Source organism: Rhinoderma darwinii, chromosome 2 (assembly GCF_050947455.1).
Source record: "Rhinoderma darwinii isolate aRhiDar2 chromosome 2, aRhiDar2.hap1, whole genome shotgun sequence".
Classification (NCBI taxonomy): domain Eukaryota; kingdom Metazoa; phylum Chordata; class Amphibia; order Anura; family Rhinodermatidae; genus Rhinoderma; species Rhinoderma darwinii.
The window spans coordinates 74299130-74313490 of record NC_134688.1 but is presented as its reverse complement, the minus strand read 5'-3'; the positions used below and the strand labels follow the sequence as shown (position 1 = coordinate 74313490).

At 42.5% G+C, this 14361-nt stretch overlaps 1 protein-coding gene across 1 annotated transcript in view; it reads left to right on the top strand.

Annotated features, from left to right (window-relative positions):
• Nucleotides 1-14361, top strand: part of VPS36 (vacuolar protein sorting 36 homolog) — a 49772-nt gene that overhangs the window by 18618 nt on the left and 16793 nt on the right. The window contains exons 3-6 of the mRNA XM_075851757.1: nucleotides 6447-6517; nucleotides 9617-9731; nucleotides 10889-10972; nucleotides 13100-13186. Of these exons, the coding sequence (XP_075707872.1) occupies nucleotides 6447-6517; nucleotides 9617-9731; nucleotides 10889-10972; nucleotides 13100-13186 (357 nt within the window). The remainder of the gene's footprint in view (nucleotides 1-6446; nucleotides 6518-9616; nucleotides 9732-10888; nucleotides 10973-13099; nucleotides 13187-14361) is intronic.

The following is a 14361-nucleotide window of genomic DNA, read 5'->3' as shown; positions in this document are numbered from 1 at the left end:
CCGCACGAGTATACAGGCATGTAATTAGTAAAACGTAGATAATCACATAACATACATAGTGCAGTAGGACTGGCAGCTGAGGAACATTAATTAATCACATACAAATGGCCAATCTGAGCACCTGCAGCCCCTGCCCAGAGCGAAAGAACCAGTATAACGGAGTATTACATGAAACACATCAGACTTTCGCCTCCCACAATATAAGCAGTAACAATTGAACTTAACAGGCCTAAGCCGACTGTTGGCCTACAAAGAGAGAAAAAAACAAAACATCCAGACGAAATCACAGCGGATCAGCACGTCGCCCACCAGGACGACCCATAGGAGAAGCGGGAGAACGACCACGCCGGCGTGGCATTGGACGCTGTGGTGGTAGAGGAACATACGGCCAATCGGGCAAGGAAACTCTCGGCACCTGTAGGGCAGCACAGAAGTCCGGGACATCTCCTGGGTCTCGAACACTCAGCAATGTCCCGTCCCTGCGAACCTGTAGCTGGAAGGGGTGACCCCAGGAATAGGAGATCTCATGCCCTCTCAGCACATCCAGTAAAGGACGAAGCACTCGGCGTTTGTCCAGGGTCATCTTGGACAAATCGGATAACAACTGGATCTTGACCCCTTGTAATAAGACTTCACCTTTATCTCGGGCCTTCCTCATGATCTGCTCCTTTAGAGAGAAAAAATGGACACGGCATAGCACATCTCTAGGCCTATCAGGATCCGGGTTACGAGGGCCAAGAGTCCTGTGGGCCCTATCCAGCTCCAATGGATCATCAGCAGGACGCTCCAGCAGGGAGTTAAACAAGGACTGTAAGACAGGTATGAGTTGCCCCGAAGATATATCCTCAGGAATACCCCGGAGCCGAATATTGTTACGGCGATTCCGAGTCTCATGATCTTCAGCCAGGTTAAATAGAGCATAAATCTCCTGGGAGTGATGATCCAGCCGTTCTGCATGAGAGACTTGCTGCTGTGTAACAGTGGAAACGTCTCCTTCTATGCGCTGAACTTGATCGGACAATTGAGAGACATTAGTCGTAAGAGCCTGAATTTCAGATTTATAGGTCATCTCAAGACGATTCACATAACGCTCCATGTCCTGTTTAGTGGGCAAAGTGGCAAGCTGTTGTCTCAGGCCCTGTAAATCATCTCCCATGCTAGCAGAGCCGACACTGTGGGTAGAAGAATGTAGATCCAAATCCCGAGGAGAAGCAGGCATCGATGCAGACCCCAGCATGCCAGAGGATGAGGAAGGAGAGACCCGGGTGCCATGACTAACACCACGTGGCGAGCAGGACGGAGCGGAAAGCGCCATGACAGTTCCAGAAGGACCCATCTCCACCCCCGCCTGCAGGGAAGGAAACGGGCCCAGGGAGCCAGAGACCGAAGAGGGGGTACTGTCGGTACCTGATGCTGCAGCGGCAACCCCCGAAGAAGACTCCTCTGCAAGCGGGAATCCTGTTCCCGTTCATCTACCCTCCAGCGGCGCCATCTTGGGAGACGGCCCGGCAGTAGCGTCGGTGAGGAATCTTTGAATGGAACCGGCTGAAGACATCTGCCTCGTACAGTATGGAGTCCCCGTGGTTGCCTTAGATTTCCTGACCATTAGGTAGGTTCAAGTGTGTCTTTTTAGTATGCTTATGAGCGGGTTATGGAAGTGCGGGAACGGAGCTCTCAAGCAGCACGTCTGGTCAGCGCCATGTCCAAGCCACGCCCCTGCATCCGTTATTTTGATTTTAATGGTATTTTTAAATGACACGTTTTTATCCTTTTTTTTTTTTTTTTTTTTTTTTTTTTCTGATTTTAAAAACTGATCAAAGTAATGTATTAAACAAGTGTGAACTTAGCCTTAGATGCGGTGGTCAACCGCGACACCTAAGTGGTTTTACAGAAGGAGATTGTTAGCCTATTGGCATCTCCACAATGTGATCACGAAGTGCCGATGGGTTGCCATGGCAGTCAGGGGCCTAATAGGCTGCCTGTCAGTGTAAGGTTATGTTCACACGGCCTATTTTCGGCCGTTTTTTGGACCGAAAACGGCCAAAAAATCGGAAGCAGAACGCCTCCAAACATCTGCCCATTGATTTTCAATGGGAAAAATGGCGTTCTGTTCCGACGAGCCATTTTTTTTTTTTATGCGGCCGTTTTGAAAAACGGGCGAGAAAAAAAAATGGCCGTGAAAAAGAAGTGCAGGTCACTTCTTGGGATGTTTTTGGAGCCGTTTTTCATACTCTATTGAAAACCGCTCCAAATACGGCCGTATAAGCAGATTCCAATAGACCCAATGGTGATGCTTCTGGGATATGTTGGAGATTTGGAGGGGGATCGGATGGAATGTTTGGCTATTGCCAAAATGTTGTACCAAGTCAAGAAGAGTATAGCAAAGCATTGGTTGGCTGCGGAACCACCTTTAAAGCAGGAAATCATTGGTACAATCAATTTACAAGGTTTTGATGGAGTATAGGATATATTCAGAGTGGGTCTATTATGAAATTCGAGAAACAATGGGCTAGGTGGATTGATCATTCTGGATGCGTCTCATCAGAACTCCTGGCACTTCGCTCGTCTCTTTCAGATTAACATTGCCGGAAGGACTGATGTGCGTACTGAGGTCCCAGCGGGTAGTACTGTGGTAATGGGCAATGCAGCTTCTCCGCAAGGGTGGAGGTGGTATACAGAGACTGGCAGGGGAAGAGCAATAGTGGGTATGGGGAGGATTCTCTTGTGAGGTTGGTAATTTTTGGCTCTGATGGTATAACTTTGGTATGCATATGAGGGGATTGAGTGAGGAGATGGGCTGGAATAAGTAGAAGTAGCGGATAATCTATTGAACCCTTTTGCAAGATGGACGGGGAGGGAGAAGTTGGGGATCGGTGTATTTGGTATGTTGGTAATACATATTGGGTCTTTGATGTACTGTCTTCATTGCATTTAAGATTGTATGATGACCTGTAACGCTGTTATTTGTGGAATAAACTTGAACTGATTTTGAAAACAAAACGGCCGTAAAAAACGCTAGTGGCTTAAAAAACTTCTGAAAATCAGGAGCTATTTTCCCTTGAAAACAGCTCCGTATTTTCAGACGTTTTTGAGTTTGCGTGTGAACCTACCCTGACACTGACTGGCATATCACAAGGATCGGTGTTAGACCAAATTCTTTTTAATTTCTTTATTAATGACCTTGTGGATGGAATTGATAGCAAGGTGTCCCTTTTTGCTGACGATACAAAACTTTGTAGGATACTCAAAACTTGACTATAAAATATTACAGAAAGACCTAGATAAGTTGGCACCATGGGCAAAAACATGGCAGATGAAATTTAATGTTGATAAAGTAATGCACTTAGAACGCAATAATAATAATTCCTATACGTTAAATGGAATAAAACTGGGGATTAACGGAACAAGAGAAGGACTGGGGTATTCTGGTTACAAATAATCTAATCAGCAGTTCTCAATGTCAAGCAGCAGCTGCAAAAGCAAATGGGATTTTAGGGTGTATAAAAACAGAGATAAAGACCCGGGATTCAAATGTAATATAATCCCTCTAAATCTCTTGTAAGGAAACCTCTAGAATATGGAATTCAGTTTTGGGCTCCACGTTGTAATAAGGACATAGGAGAACTGGAGAGGGTTCAAAGGCAGGTGACTATATTATTAAATGGGATGGGAGGTGTCGCTTACAATGAAAGGCTAGAAAAATTGGGCTTGTTCAGCTTGGAAAAAAAGACGTCTTAGAGGGGATCTTATTAACCCCTTCCCGCTTCTGGACGTACTATTATGTAATGGTATAGTTCGTGCTCCATGACCCAAGAGTATGTCACAGGAGTAACGGCCATTTCGGCCCTCTTCCCGACACATACAGGAGCTGTGACAGCTGCTGTCTCGTACAGCAGTTGCCGCAGCTTCTATAGCTGGCACCGATCGCTGTGTCCCCCCGCTGATTAACCCCTTAAAAGCCGCGTTGAATAGCGATCGCGGCTTTTTAGGGGTTAAACCACCATCGGCGGCCCGCTACATGATAGTGGGCAGCGATGGTTGCTATGGCAACCGGCCTAATAATGTCGTCCGGCAAAGACCCACCAGGTCCCACCTGCAAAGACCCACCTTACCAAGACTTACCTGCAAACGCCGATGCTGCTGCAGAATCAACTGTAGCCTCTGGTGCCGATGTGTCCTTGCTCGTCCGACACGATTCAGGACCTGTGAGTGACGACACAGCGTGATCTCTCGAGAACACGGCTGTGTCTGCACTGCCAGAAGCTGGGCGTTCTGAAGAGAAGTGGATGATACTTCTCGTCAGAACGCCCAGCTAGTAAAAGTAGTAAAAACGCCCCGATGTACGCACATAATACACGCCCACTTGGACTTTTGCAAGCCTCATTTGCATAAATACAAAAATGGTCATAACTTGCCCAAAAATGCTCGTTTTTTTTTAAATCGTTACTGTAATCTACATTGCAGCGCCTATCTGCTGCAATAGCAGATAGGGGTTGCAAAATCTGGTGACAGAGCCTCTTAAAAAAAAAAAAAAAAAAAAAAAAAAAAAGGCTTTTGAAATTTTCTTAAAAATATGAGAAATTGCTGTTTATGTTCTAAGCCTCGTAACGTCCAAGAAAAATAAAAGAATGTTCAAGAAACGATGCCAATCTAAAGTAGACATATGGGAAATGTGAACTAGTAACTATTTTGGGTGGTATAACCGTCTGTTTTACGAGCAGATGCATTTAAATTCAGAAAAATTCTATCTTTTTCTAAATGTTCTCTAAATTTTGTAATTTTTCACAAATAAACACTGAATATATTGACCAAATTTTACCACTAACATAAAACCCAATTTGTCACGAGAAAACAATCTTGGAATCGCTTGGATAGGTTTAAGCATTCCCAAGTTATTACCACATAAATTGAAATATGTCCGTTTTCAAAAATGAGCTATGAGCCTTAAGGCCAAAACTAGGGGTCATTAAGGGGTTAATGTTGATGATTATGGTAACCGTTAATGAAAACCCAAAATTTTGTGTCTAAGAAAAATAGAATATATTATGTAAGCCCAATTTCAAAAATGATTTTTAAAACCGAAATGTTGGCCTACTGAAAAGTATGTACAGTAAATGCCCTCATTACTTGGTCGGGCTCCTTTTGCATGAATTACTGCATCAATGTGGCGTGGCATAGAGGCGATCAGCCTGTGGCGCTGCTGAGGTGTTATCAATGCGGCGTGGCATGGGGGGGGGGGGGGGGGGGATCAGCCTGTGGCACTGCTGAGGTGTTATGGAAGCCCAGGTTGCTTTGATAGCGGCCTTCAGCTCGTCTGCATTGTTGGGTCTGGTGTCTCTGATCTTCCTCTTGACAATACCGGTAGATTCTCTATGGGGTTTAGGTCAGGTGAGTTTGCTGGCCAATCAAGCACAGTGATACTGTGGTTATTATACCAGGTATTGGTACTTTTGGCAGTGTGGGCAGGTGCAAAGTACGGCTGGAAAATGAAATCAGCATCTCCATAAAGCTTGTCAGCAGAGGGAAGCATGAAGAGCTCGAAAATTTCCTGCTAGCTGGCTGCGCTGACTCTGGACTTGATATAACACAGTGGACCAACACTACTGCTCAGTGGTCCAAAGTCCTGTTTTCAGATGAAAGTCAATTTTTAGATTTCATTTATAAATCAAGGTCCCAGATTCTGGAGGAAGAGTGGAGAGGCATCAATCCAAGTTGCTTGCGGTCCAGTGTGAAGTTTCCACAGTCAGTGATGATTTGGGGGCCATGTCATCTGCTGGTGTTGGTCCACTGTGTTATATCAAGACCAGAGTCAGCGCAGCGTCTAGCAGGAAACCTAAACTCCATAGAGAATCTATTGGATATTGTCAAGAGGAAGATGAGAGACCAGACCCAACAATGCAGACGAGCTGAAGGCCGCTATCAAAGCAACCTGGGCTTCCATAACACCTCAGCAGTGCCACAGGCTGATCACCTCCGTGCCACGCCGCATTGATAACACATCAGCAGTGCCACAGGCTGATCGCCTCCATGCCACGCCGCATTGATGCAGTAATTCATGCAAAAGGAGCCCCGACTAAATATTGAGTGCATATACTGTATATACTTTTCAGTAGGACAAGATGAAATTGGGCTTCTATAATATTCAAATTTTCTGAGACACTAAATTTTAAAATTAAAAGAAAAAATGCTGGAAATAGATCACTCTGTGTGTAATGAATCTATATAATGAGTTTCACTTTTTGAAATGAATTACTGAAATAAATTAACTTTTTGATGTTATTTTAATTCATTGAGCAGATCTAGTGTGTGTGTATGTGTATATATATATATATATATATATATATATATATAATGTAAGTGGTTGTTTGTATGTATGTATGAGGCTGTTTACCTGGTTACTTACAAAACTTTTCTTTTGCATTTCTCTCTGTTTCTATTTTGTGCAGGAATTTTGCGTTGCAATTCCACTTTCTCAGATTGTGTTCTCAGAAGAACAAGCAGGAGGAATCGGAAAAAGGTGAATATTGTATATTGATACTAAGAGATTCAGGACATTTTCAAAGAAGAAAACACTTAGGCCATGATAACACACACACCGTTTTAGAAAAATTCTTGTGGCAGTTTTTTGAGCCAAAGCAAGAACTGGATCCAAAAGGAAGGAAAGGTATAAAGAAAAGACTGATGCGTCTCCTTTCTTTTGTGTCCGCTCCTGTGTTTGCTTAAAAAACTGAGCCAAAAACGGCATCAAAACGGTGTGTGTGATCCCAACCCTATATAGTAAAAGTATATATCTAGGGAAAGTTCGGTACTGTTGGGATGAAGGCTCCTTTTATCTATTTCCTATATGGCATCAATATATTCCACAGCGCTGTACGAAGATTGTCCTCATTCACATCAGTCCCTGTCCGTCGGTCCCACTAGGACCATTGTCATAGGAAGTTTATTTAAATATCAGTGTGATTTTTGAAATGTGGGAAGAACGGAGTGGAAACCTAGGCAAACACAGGGAAAACATACAGACCATATAGATGTTGCCTTTCTTTACATTTAGACCCTGGACCCCCAAATTCTTACTACACGACCCAGGGTATGACAATTGAGGTAACTTTATAAACTTCCCATATTGTACAGGATCCAGGCAGTATTATCTAGGAGGGGGAGTGTTTCTTTATACAGAGGACAAGGTGGATCATGACATCTCTCCGTACAGGTACTGAAGGTGTGATTGTTCAGTAGAAGCCAATAGAAAAAAAAACTGAGGTATATTTAAATTGGAGAAGCTAGATGAGTAATTCGGGGTTAAGAAATCAAGACGGACTTGTGGAACAACTGAATTTTTTTCATTGTGCTCATGAATTTGTATCAAATCTATATCATATATTGTTGGATTTCCTGTTCGGGTAAGTTCACACGCTAAACAAAAAACGTCTGAAAATACGGAGCTGTTTTCAAGGGAAAACAGCTCCTGATTTTCAGACATTTTTTAAGCAACTCACGTTTTTTACGGCCGTTTTTGGAGTGTTTTTTTTTTTTTCTATAGCGTCAATGAAAAACGGCTCAAGAAGTGACATGCGCTTATTTTTCGCAGAGTAGATATTTGGAGGCGTTCTGCTTCCGGCCTTTTGGCAATTTACGGCCTGAAAACTGGCCGAAAATAATCCGTGTGAACATACCCTTAAAGACATGGTTCACACGTGGCTGAAAAATCTGCTGCAAATCGGCCTAGAGATTTGTCGCATATCAATCGGCAGAACAATCTTGCTGTGGATTTCACCCCTCTACGTTGAGAGGGGTGAAATCTGTGGTGAAAATCTGAAGCAGAAATTGATATGCTGCAGTTCTTAAAATCTGCAGCGCAGGTCAATTTCTGCACATAAGTTTTTCCGCAGCACATGGATGAGATTTGTTCCATTCTCATCCACGTGGCTGGTACAACCGCTGTATTTCCGAGCGTGGACCCAGCTGAAAGGTTACAGTCCAGTGCACACTACAGCTTGGTGGTGCAGCATAATATTTTGGGACATGACATGATGACATGGAATTTATTTTTCCACGTATTTAGCTAATGAAAAGACATTCATTTATCTTCTACTGACTGGTGCCGGTCTGAAAGCAAGTTTCCAGCAGAGGTTTCACTAATCCAATTTCAAAAGATTTTCCGCACAAAGAAAAACGTGTAGAAACTGATATGGAATTTTTTTGTTTGGTTAATGCGTCTGCACACACGTGTCTTTATATGTATGTGGGCTTATACTGCTTTAGTAGAACATCATTGAGGATGTGTGCCTAATAATTGCTTGCTGCAGGGTGCCACTGCCATAAGCGTTCCTCCTCTGCCATAAGCGTTCCTCCTCTGGCTTTGCACCCAGGTAGTTGCTGCCACGTCATGTTATTCTGGAGCAGAGTAGTTGAGCCTTCAGGGAACATGACTGTATGTCCTCCACTCTTAATATTACTATATTTATAAAGCACCAACAAGTTACAGGGTACAATGACGTACAATGTTATAATATAAAAATAAGAAGTGAGCGCCCAGTTTACAATCTACGAGAAATTGAGTGATCGACTAGGAATAAGGGTATTTGTTGCACTGAAGAAGCAGCCAAGATCGACAAACAAGATGTAAGTACGGTAATATGTAGTCGTACTATAAGCGGAGACTCGGTTCAGTGGATCGGACACCAGTGGGATTCACGGTGATCAGAAGTCCAATGGCGGAAGTGGAGACCGTTCTAGGACTGAAACCAGGGGAACGAGCGGTGTAGTAGTTAGCTTTACATTCATATACAACCTAAACATGGGCTTGTTGCCCCAAACCAAGTGGTCTCATACCGCATCATGGGTTGTAAACTATGGCTTACCTAAAGTTGTTAGACATTTTACAACACACTTTCTGCAGTGTATAAGGGATTTTTCCCATCTAAGGTGACCTCATGGCATATCCCTTGGATATACCATAAACCTCTATCTGTTCTTAAGATCTGGGACCCAAATCTGTCAGACGTCTATTGTCTATCCCGTTGATATGTCTTAGATGGGAATAACCAGCACTATTTTTGCTTAGGCTTGTTACGTAGTAGTAATATTATGCCATATATCGTAATTTATTCCCCACACTGCAGCAGGTTCTGATATACCTCATCCAATGTAGCTTGTTGTGGTTTTTTTCAAGAATATATACAAATTCTGAATTATTTAAAAAAAAAAAAAATCTATTAATATGGTGGTATGCATATTTCCATAGATTACTAACGTATTTAGGATCTCCGATCTTTTAGGCTCAGATAGGATCACTTGAAGTTACAAGAGTAAAGTCTGGGGCTGCATTACTGATAGATTCTGATGACATCATGTCCCCTTCTGATTTCTGTCAGGTGCAATCTTCTCATGAAGAACTTGTGTGCATCTAAATTGCCATCCACATCAATGTTCACATCCCGACTGGCTTGAATATTGGCAAATCTGTATCTATATGGGTTATTGATGTGGATGGATGTAATAAAAAAAAAGTCACGTGCGTCTAAGAAGTGCAGAGAGATACAATAGAACTGTGTAACACAATGGCTCTTGTATACTTGGCACGATATTAAACTAGTATAACCTACTATCTTTGTAGTGCCAAAATTGTTGTGCATCTCCATCCTCCATCTCCAAACAAAGAACCTGGACCATACCAAACCAGCCGCTACTCATATGTTAAGTTGTCCTTCCGAGAACATGGTCAAATTGAGGTAAGTGGCCAACTGGCTTATATCCGAGTCTATGTTCACCAAATTATATATTCATGTCCATAAAATTGGGTGTATTGCACCAATGTCATACAGTCAGACAGACCTACGAAGTGACCTTATTTGTTTATGTAATCGGAGAGTACAGCTGTAAATCAGTGGTCGTGTTTCACCTGTAAAACTGCACGGCCAAAAACGGCGTAGAATATGAAGTGTTTGCCAAACTGTGAGGCGCCCCCTAGTTTGTTGGCGAGTCGCAGCAGGAGATGCAGTTTAACAGAAGCTATTCGAAGCTGCATTGACCTTTCTCTGGTTTAGCAACATGTAGTACTCCTTATCTGCTCCTTTTAATGCTATACTGGATTCCGGAGACAAAAAAAAAAAATAATTTGAGATACATTTTTAATTTTGTAATGGATTTCGACCAATGGTGAGGCCTAGGCATCGTTCTGTTTGGCTGGTAAGGCGCCAGTAAGATTGAGAAGCCCTGATCTAATGTATATGGGGATTTTCTTCATCTTTTAACTGCATAAATTTCAACATGCTGAATCTTTGTTACCCCGGAAGTTGAGCTTCTACTAGTGATGTCTGGCAGCATCTCTCCCCCCCCCCCCCCTCTCCTTACTGAAATATATACTTGGCCGATACAAAGTGAGTGGAGGCAGAGAACTGTTGGCTGGCAGCGATCTCATGGGTATGGCAGCCTTTACACAGCTAGAACTGAGCTGCTCGGTCACATATGACAGTGGAATGGAGATGGGTTTCCAAGGGCTACCAGCAGAATTTTTAATACAGCCTATGTGCATAAATGGAGAAAATAGTGGGAAATAAGTGTGGGGAATTTTACTGCCTCTCGCGTTGGCATCCCTGAATAGTAATCTGCTCTTCTTGAGGTCTCAGTCTATCTGTCCGTTTTCTATGGTATGCTTGCTTGTTGAAGTTTTACGCAACAAAAACGGCACTTGTTAATACACCCTAAAGAGAACTTCTGCCCATTGACGACAAACCCATAAGAATAGAGGCGTAATGGAACTAATATATTTATATTCCTGTATCTATTATATTGTCACCACTCTTTTATTGACTTTTGGTTTAGAATGATCTTCTAAGCTTAGTGGTTATTTGCAGAGCGTTAACTCTTCCTATGTACTTGGCTGTAGTTCAATCGACGACTATCGGAGGAGCTGACGCAAAAGAGGTGGGAGCGGCCATCACCCTCTATTCAGATGAGCAAAGGTCTTCAGGTAAATTACGTAGGACACTGATTTTTTTTAACCTTCATATATTCTTCTATTTATGATCTTTGGTCTGAGCCTATGTTATGCAGAGCTTATGGATTATGAATAATCTTTTGGCCGTGTTCCCACGGTTCGATACGCTGCGTAAAAACTGCGCAGTGTATTCAACCTGGAACTTGCAACACCTTCCATTCGAAAAACCGCACCACATTTTGGTGCGTTTTTTTTTTTTAACGGAATTTCCGCTGGGAGAAAAATACAGATGTCCATACTTCTCCCCTCCCTGTTCTTTGCACGTAGTCTGGCCTCCTACGATAACGTTGCAGGCCATGTGACGCTGCAGCCTGTGATTGGCTTCAGCAGTCACATGGGATGAAACGTTCTCCCAGGAGGCCGGATTGCAGCAAGGAGCACGTTCTGGGTAAGTATGAATTCTTTCTTTCCTTTCCTTCCATTCTGACATGGCTTTCTGTTGCGGGTTTTGCATTCCATTGAGGAAAATCCGCAGTAGTTATGCAACATGTGAACTGGTCCTTAAAGCGATCTTTCCATCAAAGATATTGACGACTGTGTTGGGAATACCTCTTTAAAATAAAAAAAAAATAGTCACTTGTTCTTAAATTGTCCTGTTGTGTTTTTTTTTTCCCAAGGTATAAAAAAAAATTAATATTCAGTCATTTCTCGGTTACATCTGTGAAAACTTGGTGTTAATAAATATGACTGCAATTCTAGCTTCCACGGCAATTCTAGCTTCCACGTGGGTTGAGACATGTGACTAGTTATGTAGCAATACTTCTACTGCTCCTGTATCATTACATAACTGGGCCGACTTCAGGATACGGAGCTTCCTTTGCCCATACAGGCTCCTGCACTGCTTCGTTGCATCTTCTGCATGAATAATCCGTTTGCCTGAGGCTGCACATAGTTGGCGTGTCCTATTTATTTGTGATTTGTCTTCATCATTAAACAGCAGGGAATAAGAAAAGCTTAAAGAGCTACTCCGATAATATAACTCAACATCTCCTATCTTTGACGAATCGGGGCTTTGGGCCGCTGACTTGTGAGATTTTGCTTAAATATAAACTATAGATCATTGTCCTGAACCTGGATCAGTTCATATTTCACTAAGAGGACTAAATGGAACTTTAAAGGAGCCAGCGGTGCTCTCGGGCAACCATTGGTCATTCACGACCAAGCTTCATGTCTGTCTGGGTATCTGCTGCACAGCCATTGCCCCCACCCACTAACCAGAAACCCTGCCAAAAAATGTTGATGCCTGCACGGGCTCTGCCTAAATCCCCTTTTTATCTGCCCACCCCTAATCCCCCTCCAGTACCTTTTCACCACTTTCCCGCTGTTCCGCCCCCTATTATATTCTCAACAATGCCCCCCCCATGCAACCAGTGATATTTAGCTGAGAATCCCTAAACGGTACCTGTCCTTGAAGGCCACGTGGACCCCTGTTATGGTTCCTTATGGAATTAGACGCTTATTCGTTGCTCTAAAGTTGTCTTTATTCAAGAGAACCAGATGTAGTAAATTCTCAACACTGACGACAACTAGGCCTGAATGGGTTTTCAGCCACCTGGATGTAAACGAGAATGTTTCCATTCATTTTAGCAAGCAGATCTTTAACATGGTGAACAATTTCAATACAAAGTGTATTACCAAGCTGCATAACTTTTCATTATACGATGATTAGGCTTTATTTACATAAAACCGGAAAACCCCATTAACTTTTAATTTGGGAGAATGCATGTGAATTGATGGCATGATTTTTTTTTTTTAATTTCATTGTACAGATGTAGCAGTCTTTAACTTGACTCTGATACCTTGTGACAAGACAAGAAACTAACTTGAGTTTTATTTTGTGATAAGTTATTTAATGCGTTGAGTCGTCAAGTTAAAGTTTGCTAAATCTGTATAATTCAATGAGAATAAAGTGTTCAAATCCCTAGAAGCGGATATTACTTTGGCCAGTGTTTCGTACAATACTCGGCCTCTGATACACATTTACAGTTTACATCCTGCATGCTATAAAGATTTTTTTTTTTCGTAAAAAATCATGAACTTTGTACAAACTATTTTATGCTTCCTTCCTCCTATTCCTTCTTTTCTTTTTTCCTTACAAAGACAGGGAGAATAAAAGCGGTCGGGATTGTAGGCATTGAGAGGAAGCTGGAAGAGAAAAGAAAAGAAACTGACAAAAACATTTCCGAGGTTCGTGTAAATTTGCTTGTTTTTGAGTCCTTTGCACTGGTCTTGGCTCATACACAAACGTTCCGCTGGTTTCCATTCTTTTTCAATTGTATAATCGAGTATGAAAACTGAAGAGCTTTATGCAGTAGAAAATCTTTCTTTAGTGTTTCTGTGACTGTTGCTAAAATTCCTCTGAGGCCTTTATAGAAATAACAGATGGTCGGGTACATTGTATATTCCGGCCGTTGTGCCTCCCGAAAAGATCAGCAAGACCCATACCGCGTTTTCTTTACATTGTGTACAGTATATTATGCAACTTATACAAAATGTGAAGAATCTTAATGAAAACCAGGCAGACCGTGAAAGCCGTGCTTAAATAGGTGGTGGTTGTTGTTTTTTATTACCTTTTTCTTGGTATATGAAGTAAATATATGATTATGGTTTTGTATTTTTTAATATACACCGTTCAGCGAACATGAAAACTCCTGTCTAATATAGTGTAGAGCCCCTCATGCCGCCAAAACAGCTCTGACCTGTCAAGGCATGGACTCCGCAAGACCTCTGAAGGCGTCCTGTAGTATCCGGCACCAAGACGTCAGCAGTAGGAACTTTAAATCCTGTAAGTTGTAAATTAGGCCCTCCACGCGCCTGACTTTTTTTTTTTTCCGGAGCATCCCACAGATGTCAACACATTGAACTCTCATGTTTCTCAAACCATTCCTGAACAATTTTTGCAGTGTGGCACCGCGCATTATCCTACTGAAAGAGACCACTGCCATTAGGGAATACCATTGCCATTAAGGGGTATACTTGGTCTGCAACAATGTTTAGGTAGGGGGGTAAGTGTCAAAGATACATTCACATGAATGCCAGGATAAAAGGCTTGCCAGTAGAACACTGCCCAGAGCATCAAACTGCCTCCGCCCGTTTTCCGCCTTCTCATAATGCATCCTAGTGCCATCTCTTTCCCAGGTAAGCATCGCAAAGCATCAGGCCATCCACATGATGTGAAAGAAAACGTGATTCATAAGACCAGGCCACCTTCCATGTCTCCAGCATTTCACCTATTAAACCAGCAATACCTGGTGGTAGTGTGTTAAAAATAATTTTTATACAACCTACAATTGTCGTCTTAGTCGGCTCTGTAGCTTTAGTATTCAGCTTTTTAGTGTTCCCACACCGTATGCTAATGAGCA